The 16212-nt window shown below is 37.8% G+C and overlaps 1 protein-coding gene across 3 annotated transcripts in view; it reads left to right on the top strand.

The window, feature by feature from the left end:
- The first annotated feature begins 1473 nt into the window (after positions 1 to 1473).
- The window catches only part of sec24a (SEC24 homolog A, COPII coat complex component), a 50152-nt gene continuing 35413 nt past the window's right edge, over positions 1474 to 16212 (top strand). For 2 of the 3 annotated variants that reach the window (XM_061891387.1, XM_061891385.1), the window contains exons 1-2: positions 1475 to 1821; positions 14529 to 15104. In XM_061891387.1, coding sequence (XP_061747371.1) covers positions 1767 to 1821; positions 14529 to 15104 — 631 coding nt within the window. In that variant the 5' untranslated portion in view covers positions 1475 to 1766. Of the gene's footprint in view, positions 1822 to 14528; positions 15105 to 16212 lie in introns of all 3 variants that reach the window. The other variant, XM_061891384.1, reaches the window with a different exon arrangement.

Below are 16212 nucleotides of genomic sequence, written 5' to 3'. Positions count from 1 at the left end.
AATAAATAATCAGTCCATTTTTATTTATATAGCGCTAATTCACACGTGTCTCAAAGGGCTGCACAAGCCACGACGACATCCTCAGTTCAGATCCCACATAAGGGCAAGGAAAAACTCACAATCCATCGGGATGTCAATGTGAATGACTGTGAGAAACCGTGGAGAGGACCGCAGATGTGGGTGACCCCCACACCCCAACCCAGTGAGTGTCACATTGTCAACAGTGAGTGTCACATTTACCCTATAATGTCCTTAATTTAGCTATATAACGAATAATGCAGCTGCAGGTCAAGTCAAATTGTGTTGGTGTCACTCTCAGATTATATTAAATTATTATTATTTTTTTATTTAAAAAAAATAACCACTTAAAAAATGTTTCTTTTTTTTTTTAAACTGTACAAAACAACGCCGGGGGTTGTAAACCTAATAACTAATATATATATACATATATATATATATATATATATCCATCCATCCATCCATTTATTTTCTACCGCTTGTCCCGTTCGGTGTCGCGGAGGGTCGCTGGAGCCTATCTCAGCTCCATTCGGATGGAAGGCGCGTACACCCTGGACAAGTCGCCACCTCATCGCAGACAAATATATGTATATATATACGCAAATATATATATATTAATGTGTATATACAGTATGTGTATATATATGTAAATACATGTTTATTTGCTCATATGTAAATTACAAAAAGATATATATATAATACAACTTTTACATTTAATATAGTCTTACATTAAAGTGACTAAAAGAAAGATCTCATTTGCGACTCATGTACATATATATACATACATATATGTGTATACATGTACATATATACATACCTATATATGTATATATAGACACACACGTGTGTGTCTATATATATATATATATATATACACATACATACATATAAATGTACATATGTATATATATATGTATGTATATATACATATGTATACATACATATGTATGTATGTATGTATATATATATACATATGTATGTATGTATATATATACATATATATATATACATATATATATATATATATATATATATATATATATATATACAAAATAAAGTAAAGCCATAGGCTCACAATCCAATAATAATAATCGAAATTTGGAGCACAGCATCGTAGTTTTCACAGCTTTTTGGTTGCTAGAGGTACAAAGCCTTTTAAAGTAAAGTTGAAATAATTTTTTAAAGGCAGAAAAAAACAATTTGGGTATTGAGAAAACTTACATTTATGAATATGAAACTTAGCCAATTGTATAATGAGGTTGCAAAAATAAAATTCCTTTTTATTTATTTTTTTTCACACTGTGTAAATCCAAATAGGCACCAATTTGCCATGAATATTAACCAGGATGAAACGACAAGGTTCCCCCTCACCCTTGTTTCCAATAAGACCAGAAATCGCAGCGCACACAGAGGAAATGCCACGTGTACACACTGCGCATGCCCAGCATTTTTTTTTCTTACGTTGATCCCTTTGGGTGATCCCAACTTCCGGTTGTACACGATCACTCTCTTGCCAGGCCTGTCGGCCTCCTCCGCAGCTATACTTACTTACTTAGTTAACAGCGGCGGCCATGGCCGTGTGACCGGCGGCGAGCGAGAGCAACAGCATTTCGAAGCCAGCCTGAGACACCTCAGCTCGGACGAATAACCGACGCGTCGCCGGGGCGACAAGTTTGGTCAACATTTAGCTCGTCGCGGCTAACTAGCTCTCCAGCGCCTGTAAAGCAGACCCTGGTGCCCTTTTCGGGATGTCAACGGCGGGTTTCAACGCCCAGAACGGGACCGGACAACCGTACGCTAATGGTGAGTAAGAGAGGCCAAATGTCACCGACTGACGACACTTAAAGCGGCAGAAAAGACAGCTGTTACGTCTACCGTTAGTTAGCTGGCTAGCTGTTAGCTCGGTCCAAAAAACTCTCTAAGCCTGTCAGCTTTACTTCCACTAAGTTAGTTTAGCAACGGAAATACCTAATATTTTGATGGTGGAGGCTTTTGTAAAGGGAACTAACTCGTTTAAAGTAATCAAAGCAATCAAATCTTACCACGAATGCACTAACTGTTTTGACTCTTTTATGCCATTTACAAACTTCTGGGAAACTTCCTCATTTAGTTTCACCCCTTTTATCCACTAAAATATTAGGAAGGTGCCGTCCACTTTTTGATCGTCACAGTGTGACTTTTGACTTGGTTGAGTTGAGTTTGAAATTATTTCAAACATGCAAGCATCAGTGATACATCACAATTTCCAGTTTCTCCTTTCAACGTGTTCAAAAAGGAGTAGGAAGAAGCAGAGCTTATTTAAAGGCCTACTGAAATTAGATTTTCTTATTTTAACAGGAATAGCAGGTCCATTCTATGTGTCATACTTGATCATTTCGCAATATTGCCATATTTTTGCTCAAAGGGTTTAGTAGAGAAGAACGACGATAAAGTTCGCAACTTTTGGTTGCTAACAGAAAAGCCCTGCCTTACCGGAAGTTGCTGACGATGACGTCACATGTTGATGGCTCCTCACATATTCACATTGTTTTTAATGGGAGCCTTCAACAAAAAGAGCTATTCGGATCGAGAAAACGACAATTTCCCCATTAATTTGAGCGAGGATGAAAGATTCGTGGATGATGATATTGATAGCGAAGAACTAGAATAAAAAATAAAATAAAAAGCGACAGCTCCGAGCGGCGGCAGTGTGAGCGTTTCAGATGTAATTAGACACATTTACTAGGATAATTCTGGAAGATCCCTTATCTGCTTATTGTTTTAATAGTGTTTTAGTGAGATTGTAAGACATACCTCGAGGTCGGATGGTTGCGGTGAACACGCAGTGTCTAAGAGAGAAACAGAGGAGCCAAGCTCGCAGCTGCCTTTTAAACAGCTACTGCAGGAGGACGAATAATCCAATGATGTCTCCGGTAAGATATATATCACAATTTTCCCATCCAAAAACATGCTGGTTGCCGTAGAGAAACATGTTCGCTTGACCGCTCTAGTGTTAAAAAAAAAGAAACATCGGCTGTGTCTCGGCGCTAAAGACAGCTGCAATACACCGCTTTCCACCAACAGCATTGTTTTTTATAGTCTCCATTATCAATTAAACAAATTGCAAAAGATTCAGCAACACAGATGTCCAAAATACTGTGTAATTATGCGATTAAAGCAGACTACTTTTAGCCGCTAGTAGTGCTGCGCTAATATTTCCTGACATTTCTTGACGTCACGCTTACACGTCATCATTCCACGATGTTTTCAACAAGAACCTCCGCGGGAAATTTAAAATGACAATTTAGTAAACTAAACCGGCCGTATTTGCATGTGTTTTAATGTTAATATTTCATCATTGATATATAAACTATCAGACTGCGTGGTGGGTAGTAGTGGGTTTCAGTAGGCCTTTAAATCCTACTGAATAGCTCTTAATCTTCTTCCCTTTATACGATTTCAAATCACCGGTTTTGAAATCAGCCTCCTCCATTTTGAAAATGATGACAGGGGAAGTGTCACTCGTGACGTCACGAGTTTGACCAGGCGGTAATACTAAGCATGCGCTAATTATTTTGCGAAGCGAGTTTGACCCGGCAGTAATTCAAAGCAGGCACATACTATATGCCCGGCGTCAATTCAAGAAAATACGGTATTTCGAACATGTAAGCATACTTGATACATCACAATTTCTAGTTTCTCCTTCCAACATGTTCGAAAAGGAGTTGGAAGAAGCAGAGCTTATTTAATCCCACCCCCGTTCTTTTGCATAACAGTTGCTAAAACATGTGTTCCTTCCGGTTTTTAATGTTTTCACAATATACCATGAATTGATTGTATTAAATAAATTGATTATATAAACATAACTCTAAAACCAAACATTCATTATGTCTACTGCCGCACTCAATATTACAGTTATTTAACTTTCGTCTTGCGTTAGGGTCGCCACCGACCCGTTTTAGTTTTTAAATGCATAAAAGAACCACATAAATTAATTTTGTTGTAAAGGGAACCAAATGGTTTAAAGTAATCACATTTTATCACGAATGCACGTTGATACCTAACTGTTTTGCCTCTTTTATGCCGTTTACAAACTTCTGGGAAACTTCCTCATTTAGTTCCACCCCTTTTATCCACTAAAATATTAGGAAGATGCGGTCCACTTTTTGGTTGTCACAGTGTGACTTTTGACTTGGTTGAGTTGAGTTTGAATTTATTTCGAACATGCAAGCATACGTGATACATCACAATTTCCAGTTTCTCCTTTCAACATGTTCGAAAAGGAGTAGGAAGAAGCAGACCTTATTTAATCCGACCCCCTTTCATTTGCATAACACAGTGGTTCTTAACCTTGTTGGATGTACCGAACCCCACCAGTTTCATATGCGCATTCACCGAATCCTTCTTTAGTGAAAACATTTTTTTTCAATTTCAAGACAAAGTTTTATGTTTTTGGTAACACTTTAGTATGGGGAAAATATTCTTAGTAACAAAGACTTAATTTAGAGTTATTAGGACACTAGGCGAACATATTTTCTAAGTAAGAAAGACTTACTTTAGAGTTATGTGGTTAGGGTTATGGTCAGTGTTAGAGGGTTAGGGTTATCATAAGGCCACGCCGAATAAGGCATTAATTAGTACTTAATGACTAGTTAAAAGCCAATATGTTGCTAATTTGCATGTTAATAAGCAACTAATTAATGGTGAATATGTTCCCTATTCTAAAGTGTTACTATGTTTTCTTTACTGGTGCACAAAATGAACTGTGCATGAACATCACCTTGTTCAAACAACAAAAGCAACACAGTGAATAAACTCACAACAAATTACCCACTTGCAAATCAGTCAGCTGTTGCCGTATCTGTAATACGCCGATAGGGAGAATTTTTATTTACACGATGAGTCGAGTGTGTTTTGACCTCCGCCGAACCCCTGAGCTCGACTCACCGAACCCCTAGGGTTCGATTGAACCCCGGTTAAGAACCACTTGCATAACACTTGCTAAAACTTTTGTTCACTTCCTGTTCTAAATGTTTTTACAATATAAACCATGAATTGATTGTATAAAAGAAATCGATTATATAAACATAACTGTCATGTTGGAAACGCATTGTGATGCATGTAGAGTCACCCCAAGATGCACGAGGACCAAGACAGGCAGGAATTGCAGGTAAGATTTAATTTAATACAAAAAGGTAAAAGAACACTGGTATAAAAGCAACAGAAAGTGCGTGCCTACGCACGGTAAGCTAAGCTAAAACTTAGCAATGGAGTCTGAAAGTCCAAAGTAACGTGCCGATCGCGCGAGAAGCTAAGGCGTAACTTAGCACAATTGTTAACAAAGCAGAGAAGCCAACAAAGAATGTTGCATGAAGCAAACAACGAATCAAGAACAAACTGAGGTCGAAGGCAGGCTGGAATACTAAAGTAACAATCAAAACACAGGTGCGTGACAAAAGCAGAGCAGGTGGAACAAATAAGAAACCATGGTAACCGAACAAACAAGGAAGTGCACAAACTAGGGATCGGAAGAGTCCAAAAATAATCAGAAAACACACAAAAAGGACTCAAGAACAAAAACTATGTATGATCCGGGCGGCGGATCATGACAATAACTCCAAGACCAAACATTCATTATGTCTAAAAATTCCTGTAATATTGTATTTATTTGAGTTTTACTAGAATCAGTTGTTTCTGTAAGGTTTGTATTTACAAAAAATAGGTTTTACTCACCATGACAGTATACTGCCACACTCAATATGACAGTTACTTAAACATAACTCCTAAACAACATATGCAAAATGGCTAATAATGCCTGGAGAAATGTATCTTTGTTAGTTTTACGAGAAAATTATATTTTGTATACTTTGCAAAGACACAAGTTAGTTGTTTTTTTTCTGAATATGACAGTCTAACTGTCATACTGAATCTGAAAGTTGTATAAACATAACTCCAAAACCAAACATGAATTATGTCTAAAACTGCCTTTATTATGGAATCTATGTGAGTTGTACTATAATCAGGTATTTTGGTAAGGTTGAGTATAGTTGAGTTGAGTTTGAGTTTATTTCGAACATGCAAGCATACAACATGATACATCGCAATTTCCAGTTTCTCCTTTCAACATGTTTTAAAAGGAGTAGGAAGAAGCAGAGTTTATGTAATCCTACCCCTGTTCTTTTGCATAAGATGTACTAAAACTTGTTCCCTTCCTGTTCTAAATATTTTCACAATATACCAATAATAGGTGGCGACTTGTCCGCCTGATTGTAGCTGAGATAGGCGCCAGCAACCCCCGCAAACCCAAAAGGGAATAAGCGTCAGAAAATGGATGGAAGGTAAACGTGGACCCCGACTTAAACAAGTTGAAAAACTTACTCGGGTGTTGAAGTTAAGTCAAAGATTAAAGTGCCAATGATTGTCACACACACCTTAGGTGTGGCGAAATTATTCTCTGCATTTGACCCATCACCCTTGATCACCCCCTGGGAGGTGAGGGGAGCAGTGGGCAGCAGCAGTGGCCGCGCCCTGGAATAATTTTTGGTGATTTAACCCCCAATTCCAACCCTTGATGCTGAGTGCCAAGCAGGGAGGTAATTACGATTTAGTGGTCAATTGTACAGAATATGTACTGTACTGTGCAATCTACTAATAAAAGTTTCAATCAATCAATTCTCCATAAGTAATCACAAAAGAAAATATTTGGTGAAGTAAGTTATATTTCATATTAGACTTAGACAAACTTTAATGATCCAGAAGGGATATTGTTCCACACAGTAGCTCAGTTACAAATGATGGAAAGGACAATGCAGGTAGAAAATAGACTAAAAACAATATGAAATGTAATATTTACATAATATATGTAGAGTATAGGATATATAGTGATATATTATGTTTATATCATATATACAATATATAACAATTACCATGTAGAATATTACATTCTATGATGAGATCAGTAAGATTATTTTGAGAATGAATGAATGGATGGATGAAAGGAATTCAGACTGTTTCCCATGGTTCTTCTTCTTTGTACTTTGTAAACACTTAAGTTTGAAGAGTTTCTTGAAGTGGATCATCTTAGTACATTGTTTGATTGCTTTTTTTTAATCCATTCCATATTTTAATCCCACATACAGATATACTTAAGGTCTTAAGTGTTGTACGTGCATACAAATGTTTTAAATTACATTTTTCTCTAATATATTTGTCTTTTTTTGAGAATTGTTGTATATTCTTGGGTAGCAGGTTGTAGTATGCTTTGTGTATAATTTTAGCTAATTGCAAATTCACTATGTCGTGGAATTTTAGTATCTTTGATTCAATGAATAAAGGATTTGTATGTTTTCTATATCCAACATGATGTATTTATTTTAACTGATCTTTTTTGTAACACCGTTAGTGAATGAAGTATACTTATACCTATCACTTATTATAATCACTCAGATATGGTAACACTAGCCAGCAGTAGAGAATATGAAGTGATTTTTGGTCTAGAACATGTTTTTTTTATTCATTATTGACGTATTTATTGCTACTTTATGTTGTATATTTTTTTACACGAGATTTCCAGTTCAATTTATCATCAATCATTATACTTGGACATTTGGAGCTGTGTACTAAATGTGACACATTGAAAATGAACAAACTACCAAACAAGAGTTTTCCAGTGTTTGTTTTTTCGCGTTTATGGAACAAATCAAAAAGCCATCTCGGCGTGCAAGGACATCTTTATCTAAAGTGTGTGCTGGCGTATTGTGCTCCTTTGTATCAATGTTGGCTGTACACGTTTGTTACATTCTATTATGTTGTATCTTTTAGCCCTCGGTTCTTTGGTCATATTCCTATCTCGTTTTTATCTGGTGGACAGGTAAGGAATGCTGACTGACTTTGTTCGTTAACCAGAAGTCTAATATCAATGTGTTGTGAGGTGTTTTGTTTTTTTAAAGCACATTTTACACTGTTTCTCCTCCAAGGCCTCGTCTGCACTGCGGATTAATTTCTTTTTTTTTTTTTTTCCTTTTTCTTTTTTTTTTTGTCCTGTCCAGCTTCTCAGGCAAATCATATAGTTGATGTAGATGCCCATATCGGCTGTTCAGATTTACTTTACAAAAGAGAAGTGTAGGATACTTCTCTTGTTGCCTTATTTGAATTTGACTTTATTAAATGTATTTATATTATCATTTGGTGCAACCGGGCCGGAGCAGGAGGGGATAGAAAGAGAAAAAAAGGAAGACAGAGGAGGAAATTGTGGGGATAACAGGGGGATTAGACAGAGAGACAAAAACAACACCAGCAAATACAACAATAACAACAACAACAATAGAACAACACCAGCACATACAATATGTACAAATATGATCGTAAAAGTGATAGCAAATAAGCAGTTAGTGAAATAAATAATACAGTAATGACAATGAGCATTTTTACACAAAAACTGGAGCAATACAAATACCAATAGAAAAAGCGCTATTGATCATGAACAAAACCAATAGTTTACCTCTATTATCAACAATACAGTTGTTCAAATGCAACAATACGTATACATAATGATAGCTAGAAAGATAATAAAAATAAATAAATGAATTATTTCCAATGTTTTGCCCCTATGCGACTTGGGTCGTATTTTTTTATGTCAATGTGAACCAGTTAACACACTTTTTGTGTCTGTTTATGCATTGAAATCAGAAAGCGTATTTTAAATTATAATTTTTTAAATTTTTTACCTCCCAGTTTGCCTGTTTTTTTTTTATTTCATAGGTTATCGCTTTCTGCCGAGGTTTTGTTTTGTTTATATTTGGCGAGTCAAATTTCCATCCATCGTTTAATGCGTTTTTATTCGTCGGAAATTTTGTTTCGCCGAAAGGTTTATCAGTCACAAATACTTCCTCGGTTTGCACTCAGACAACTTGAGTTTAAGTTTGAGTGTAAAGTCAACCTTTTTAACTTCATCCTGTGCCCCGGCTCCAGTAAATGAGTTGTTTTAGTCTTTGTGAGTCCATGGAACCTTTACTTTTGTCTTCCGCTGTTTCGATATTGTTCGAGGATGGAGACAGGCTAGCTGTTAGCTTTTAACTAACCAGCATTTGACCAGACTCCTCCACCCCAAAATTATATGGGTCAACAAACGGGACGAATATGTGCCTCTTAAAGGGTTAATGTGCGAGGAGTGTTCAAAAGGTGTCCCTTGGAGAAGTGGCTGACCAGTTGGCATCGCTGACAGTGACGTCATCACCGTCATTGTTTACTGAAGCAGATATGCTGATTGTGCGTTATGATTAACAGGTGTGAGTCGTCAGGCTCTGCTTTTTATCAATAGAATTATCCGATTTAACTTTTATTATTTATAGAAGGGGTGTCAAGTGTGGCATTTGCAGCCCGCAGCTAATGTTATAAAGGCTGATGGCACATTCTAAGACTACCATTAAAATAATCAAAAACATTACAAAAGTGGAATAAAAAAGCTTACAGGTGAAACGTCATTTAGAAAAAGTTGCAAAGTTGACTAATAAAAAATGGCTGTTCGTTTTCTGTAATTTCTGTAAATTAAACTGTAATTTCTCAATACATAATATTGAATCAAAATCAATGTTTTTATGAATGATTAACCAATCTAAGGCTCCAAATACTTCACATCAAATATTCCACTTTGAAGAATATTGTGGAAGACTTTGCATATTTTGTGTTTTCCATTTTAAAAAAAACATTGTTTTCTTTGACAAAAAGGGCAGAAAACAAACTAAAAAACGTATAATTGACGAAAAGAATCTGAAGTTGATGTAGACTCTATTAAAAAGATTTAAGCGTTAAATAAATAATGTATGTATGCGCTGGAACATGATTTTCATCATTTCATGACTGAAGCAAAAAACGTTTTACACTATTATACTGAAATAAATACACCTATAACTTATAAATAAAAATATAGAAAAAACTACCGTCAGTGGTAAAGTTTAGATCCATGAAGGAAAGAAGAAAGTGAATCAATGTTTATAACTGAATACATTTATATATGCATACATTTGTTTGTTTTTTTGTATTATTTTTTTAATGAATTAACATTTATGACAACCTTTTTCCAAAACACAATATAGAATGTGAGCTATAACAGCATAATGCATACATTTCTCATTTGTTTTCAAAACGGTTCCAAAAAAGTGGGACCCCAAAAAATTTACTGTGGGACCCCGTTTTTATGACTTGATGGGGTCCCTGGGATCTGATTTTTAAAAATTCCTACTGCGAACACTGTGATCAATACAATTCCAAATATTTCATATCCGATCCAGGCCTCTTCTGTGTGTGGTTAGACATCAGATACAGTGTGAACGCTTCTGCACTCCTAGAACGTCATCAGAAAGCAATAAGCGTGATAATTATTCGCCAAAGTAGACTGTTTCCAAATACGTAGTTGACACATGAGCGGAAAACAGGTGAAAATTAAATATTTTGGGAACTCTAGTCACTGCGCCACCACTCCTGTCTCAGACTGCTCAACCACACGTTCTTCAGAGCAGACACCTAAGTAGAATTTGACTTTGACAATCTTTAATTATCCACAAGGGAAATTGTTCCACACAATAGCTCAGTGACAAAGGATGGAAAGGATAATGTACACAATTGCACAAAAAGAGGGTGAAAACAAAAGGTATAAAGTAGACTAAAATGTACCATAGTAGCAATATGAATATAATATATGTAATATTACATATGTACTAATGTAACATATTTACTATAGGGCTGCGAATCTTTGGGTGTCCCACGATTCGATTCAATATCAATTCTTGGGGTCACGATTCGATTCAAAATCGAGTTGTTTTTTTTCCAATTCAACACGATTCTCGATTCAAAAACGATTTTTTCCCGATTTAAAAGGATTCTGTATTCATTCAATACATAGGATTTCAGCAGGATCTACCCCAGTCTGCTGACATGCAAGCAGAGTAGTAGATTTTTGTAAAAAGTTTTTACAATTGTAAAGGACAATGTTTTACTAACTGATTGCAATAATGTAAATTTGTTTGAACTATTAAACGAACCAAAAATATGACTTATTTTATCTTTGTGAAAATATTGGACACAGTGTGTTGTCAAGCTTATGAGATGCCATGCAAGTGTAAGCCACTGTGACACTATTGTTCTTTATTTTTTATTTTTATAAATGTCTAATGATAATGTCAATGAGGGATTTTTAATCTCTGCTATGCAGAATTTATAACTAATTTGGATACTGTTGTTGATAATATTCATTTTTGTTTCATTACTTGTGGTTTGTTATGTGTTGTGTTTGTGTCTCCTCTCAATTGCTCTGTTGATTGCAGTTTTGAGTGTTGCTGGGTCAGGCTTGGTTTTAAAATTGGATTGCATTGTTATGGTATTGCTGTGTATTGTTTTGTTGGATTGATTAAAAAAAACTATTTTTTAAAAATGAGAATCGATTCTGAATCGCACAACGTGAGAATCACGATTCAAATTCGAATCGATTTTTTTCCCACACCCCCAATATTTACACATATGTTTACATTATGTAAAACACATGTCTTACACACTGCAAGATCCAGAATACTCGCCCTCTTCCTTCATAATCTTCTATGTGCAATGCATCCATCCATCCATTTTCTACCGCTTGTCCCTTTTTTGAGGTCGCGGGGGGTGCTGTAGTCTTTCTCAACTGCATTCGGGCGGTAGGCGGGGAACACCCGGGATAAGTCGCCTCCTCATCGCAGTACATAAGTTTATAAAATGTTGACTTTTGATTGCACAAAATCCTTGGAATTGCCACAAATTGGCCAGGACTGAGATTGACTAAAACTGGAGCAGTGTTTACGTCCTTAAACACTGCAATGCATGCAACGTCATGTCTGCATGCGGGTCAGATTTTGGTCCCATTAGCCATCGCAATTTTTTTTTTTTTTGTCAAAGATTAACATATCCTTGATGTTTTCTTACCTCAGTTTTCCCTGAGGTAAAAAGAGATTAGAGACAATGATGGAGAGTAAACAAGAATTGTTTTGTTTGGGTTAGTTAGCATTTGTACCGGGTTATAGGCGGTTTGCTTAATAAAGGAATTGCAGAAGTGTAGAATGGAGGCTGCAAGGTTTTTTTAGATGCCTTCTTATCTGTAAACGCATTCTGCCATGTTTTTCGTCCAGTCAACAAAACTACCACAAAGATAGTGAGGTCAGATCCAGATTAAGGTTTCCAGATTAGGTCCTTGCGTCCACTTAGTTGCTTAATGTGGTAACTCAGAAGGGTTACACGTCCTGTTCTCACCAGCCTCCTTTTAACATAAACCGTAAAATAGGATTATTATTCTATCTAACTGAAATGGAACACCTGGGCCCTCGAAGTATTAAGCTTGTTTAGGCACAAAATACTTGTGTAAATCCTTTTTTTTCACGAAGATTGAAATTCTCCAGATTGATGTTGACGTGGAAATGTGCACTGCTTTGTGGCAATTTCATTTTCTGACATACGTAGGCCTGGCACGATGAAACATTTTGCTTGACAATTTATTGATTGGGTGGACCACTTATCTGTGCATCAGTTGGGGACATCAATGCGTTGCTGACCTGTCTCCACTCAAGATGATCTCCTGCTGTCCCCACTATAAGTTTGACTCTCACACTTTTATGTTGGATCCACGACTGATAATATTATGCTAGATCCACTCGACGTCCATTACACCGGTCGCCTAGGGGTTTGGGGTCCCCACATCTGTGTTCCCCCTCCAAGGTTTCTCATTGTCATCCCATTGGGTTGAGTTTTTTCTTGCCCTGATGCGGGATCTGAGCCGAGGATATCGTTGTGGCTTGTGCAGCTCTTTGAGACACTGGTGATTTAGGGCTACATAAGTCAGCTTTGATTGATTGATTGATTGATTGATTGATTGAAATGATTGCTGATAAACAATATTATTGCCTCCTGGTTTTGGAGTATAGATAAACAATATTATTGCATTTACACCCTCCTGGTTTTGGATAATAAATATTTGGGGTTTTGGCAACCAGCCGCGAGACGAGATCTGACCGATCCAAGTCTATGAGCACAAACTGATGAAGCCTCGTCGGATGAGAGGCGAGACGTCTTCTAAGACAAACCAAACAGTCCAATTGCGATCCATTGAATGCCCTGAGATAACAATGATCTGGATGAATGAGAATATTCATAGACATACACAAATTAAATTTACATTTAGGTAGGTGTGTAACGGTACACAAAAATTTTGGTTCGGTACCTACCTCGGTTCGGAGGTCACGGTTCGGTTCATTTTCTGTACAGTAAGAAAACAACAAAATATACATTTCTGGTTATTTATTTATTTAACTTGTAAACAATGGCATAACATACATATACACACAGGGTCCATTGCCAAGGTTAATGTGGTCAACATATATAAAATAAAAACTAAATAAGATAAGGTTCAGAATGGTTTCTTAACAAAAACTTTCTACATATAAAGTGCTTTTTTTGATTGATTGATTTGAGACTTGTATTAGTAGATTGCACAGTACAGTACATGTTCCGTACAATTGACCACTGAATGCAAACACCCCAATAAGTTTTTCAACTTGTTGGCTAACTTGGCAGTAAGAGGATATATGGCATTATTATTCTTCCACCATAGAAGTGGGTCAAAATGTAGTTTTTAATGCAATACAGCAACCCCCTGCAACTCCGAAAGTGACAAGTGGTAGAAAATTGATGGATGGATGGTCTTAAATCTGCTGCTATTAAAACATTTGTTATTTCTTCAGCCCTGCCTGACTCGCCGAGGAGAGGCTGCTTGAATGCGGTGGTGACGCTTCAAAGGAGTTAGCATGTTTGACGTGTTGGCGGAAGTGTACCCGACTGCTGCTGAACAATGTCGGCAAACCTCCGTCCTCCATTGTTGTATCACGCAGCCTAAGTGTTCCCAAACAGGAGATCTTAACGAGGCAGGAGGGTCTTCCAGCTCTGGCTTTTGCATGTTTTCTTGGCCTGCCATGTGTTGTGCCTCGCTCTGCGTTGTTAACACAACCTGCGGTGCGCTACATAATATGTCCGTGTGGAAACTCGTTCAGTACACCACCGAACCGAACCGAAACACCCGTACCGAAACGGTTCAATACAAATACACGTACCGTTAGACCCCTAGTGTCTATCTTTTTAAACGCTCATCTGTTTTGGCGATGTAAGTCCATCTTCTTCCTCAACTACTTCCTGATGCCCGACCAATTCTTTTTATTTTAGGCTCGGGTTTTCGCCAATTTCAACCTGCTAGCGATTACTCAAACACCAGAAACAAACATCTATTACTAATTTGTGATTCATAAGGGGGCGTGGTTTGGGTATGCCTAGCTACATCGACATTTGAAAAAAGGAACATTTAAAAGATAAATGTGCTTGGCTTTGTGTGCGCACACTTTAATACATTTGAAGCTTTACTTGCGTACGACTTTGTCCGTTTTTAGAAGGCAAACCGCACAACTTTTGTTACATGAGGCCCCAGCTCCCCAATAATCTTGAAATCTGTGTTCTGTCTTCACCAGGTCCTTCCCAGAATCCCGTTGGTGTTCAGCAACTCCCAGGGGTCAACTACAGCATGACGCACCAACCCGCATACAATCCCATGCAAGCCAAGGCTCCAGCCTCCCATGCCCCTGGACTTTACCCCTCTGGGCCGTACCAGCATCTCCCTCCAGTCAGCTCCTACCAGCCCGGCCCGCCTACCACTTCTTACCACGCTCCCCTCGGACAGCCCCAGGTTACCCGACCTCCACTTGGGGGACCCATGTCCCATACTCCTCCTCAGTCTGCCAGCCCCAGTCCCGGGCCCAGGCTGCCCCCAGTACATGGCACACCTCCGCCTCCTGCTGTGTCTTACGGTGGATACTACTCCAACCCCCAGCAGCCCCCCATGGCCTCACAGTGGCAGAACAACTCGGCTCCTCCGCCCACGGGGCCTCCGGTTTCCTCGAACGTGCCACCTCGGGGCATGCCGCCCAATCACATGAGCCCACCTGGACCTTACAGCTCTGCAGTGTCACCCTCTGGGTCCCTTAACCCCATGCAGCCCCAGCACACAGGGGCGCCCCCCACCTCTCTGCAGGGATACAGCCAGCCAGGTAAGCACACAGCAACCGCCCACTTCCTGGCACCAAATATTACTACTCCTCATGATCACAATGTGGCACCCATGACAAACACATTCCCCTGGCCAAATCAATAAAAAAAAAGATGAGTCATTCTGTCGGATCAAATCAGAACCTCGACCTTTTGTCGAAATCAGAAATACTTTAATACTTAGAGGGTAAATTAGCGAATTACATGGAGAGTTGTCATCCCAAAGTTTGAAGTTGCACCAGTCAAAATAGTTTAAATACATCGGACTTTAATGAAATGTTTAGTGTTTTATATGAATGACCTCAGTAGGACACAGTCGAGTATCTGCAGTGTTCATACGTTGGAGGAGGACCTTGCCCTCCACTCGCTCCTTCAACATTGTGGCACAGCCTCACACACACACACATAAATACACACATACACTCACTCCCAGTCCACCCAAAGTTCAAGTTCAATCTTTATGCTACAAAGTGACACAAAGTCTGGTGCATGTAATACTGTAATGTACAGTAGTGGTACGGATTTCTAATTTGTGACATAGCTCGTACCTCGAAAAACCTGTCAGCGTCGCCCGGTAAAATTAATAGAAATCAATTTAATTGGAGCCCTAAAGGCACCATTTCACCATGTAATATGCCTGTTAAAAAGTGAAACAAGCTTTCACATAATACATAATATATAAAAACAATACAATAGAGCAGTGGTTCTCAAATGGGGGTACACATACCCCTGGGGGTACTTGAAGGTATGCAAGGGGTACGTGAGATTTTTTAAAAATATTCTTAAAATAGTAACAACTCCAAAATCCTTTATAAATATATTTATTGAATAATACTTCAACAAAATATGAATGTAAGTTCATAAACTGGGGGAAAAATACAACGATGCAATATTCAGTGTTGACAGCTAGATTTTTTGTGGACATGTTCCATAAATATTGATGTTAAAGATTTATTTTTTTGTGAAGAAATGTTTAGAATTAAGTTCATGAATCCAGATGGATCTCTATTACAATCCCCAAAGAAGGCACTTTAAGTTGATGATTACTTCTATGTGTAGAAATATTTATTTATAACTGAATCACTTGTTTATTTTTCAACAAGTTTTTAG

This window comes from Nerophis ophidion, linkage group LG28 (assembly GCF_033978795.1).
Source record: "Nerophis ophidion isolate RoL-2023_Sa linkage group LG28, RoL_Noph_v1.0, whole genome shotgun sequence".
Classification (NCBI taxonomy): domain Eukaryota; kingdom Metazoa; phylum Chordata; class Actinopteri; order Syngnathiformes; family Syngnathidae; genus Nerophis; species Nerophis ophidion.
This window is presented reverse-complemented; position numbering and strand designations above follow the sequence as displayed.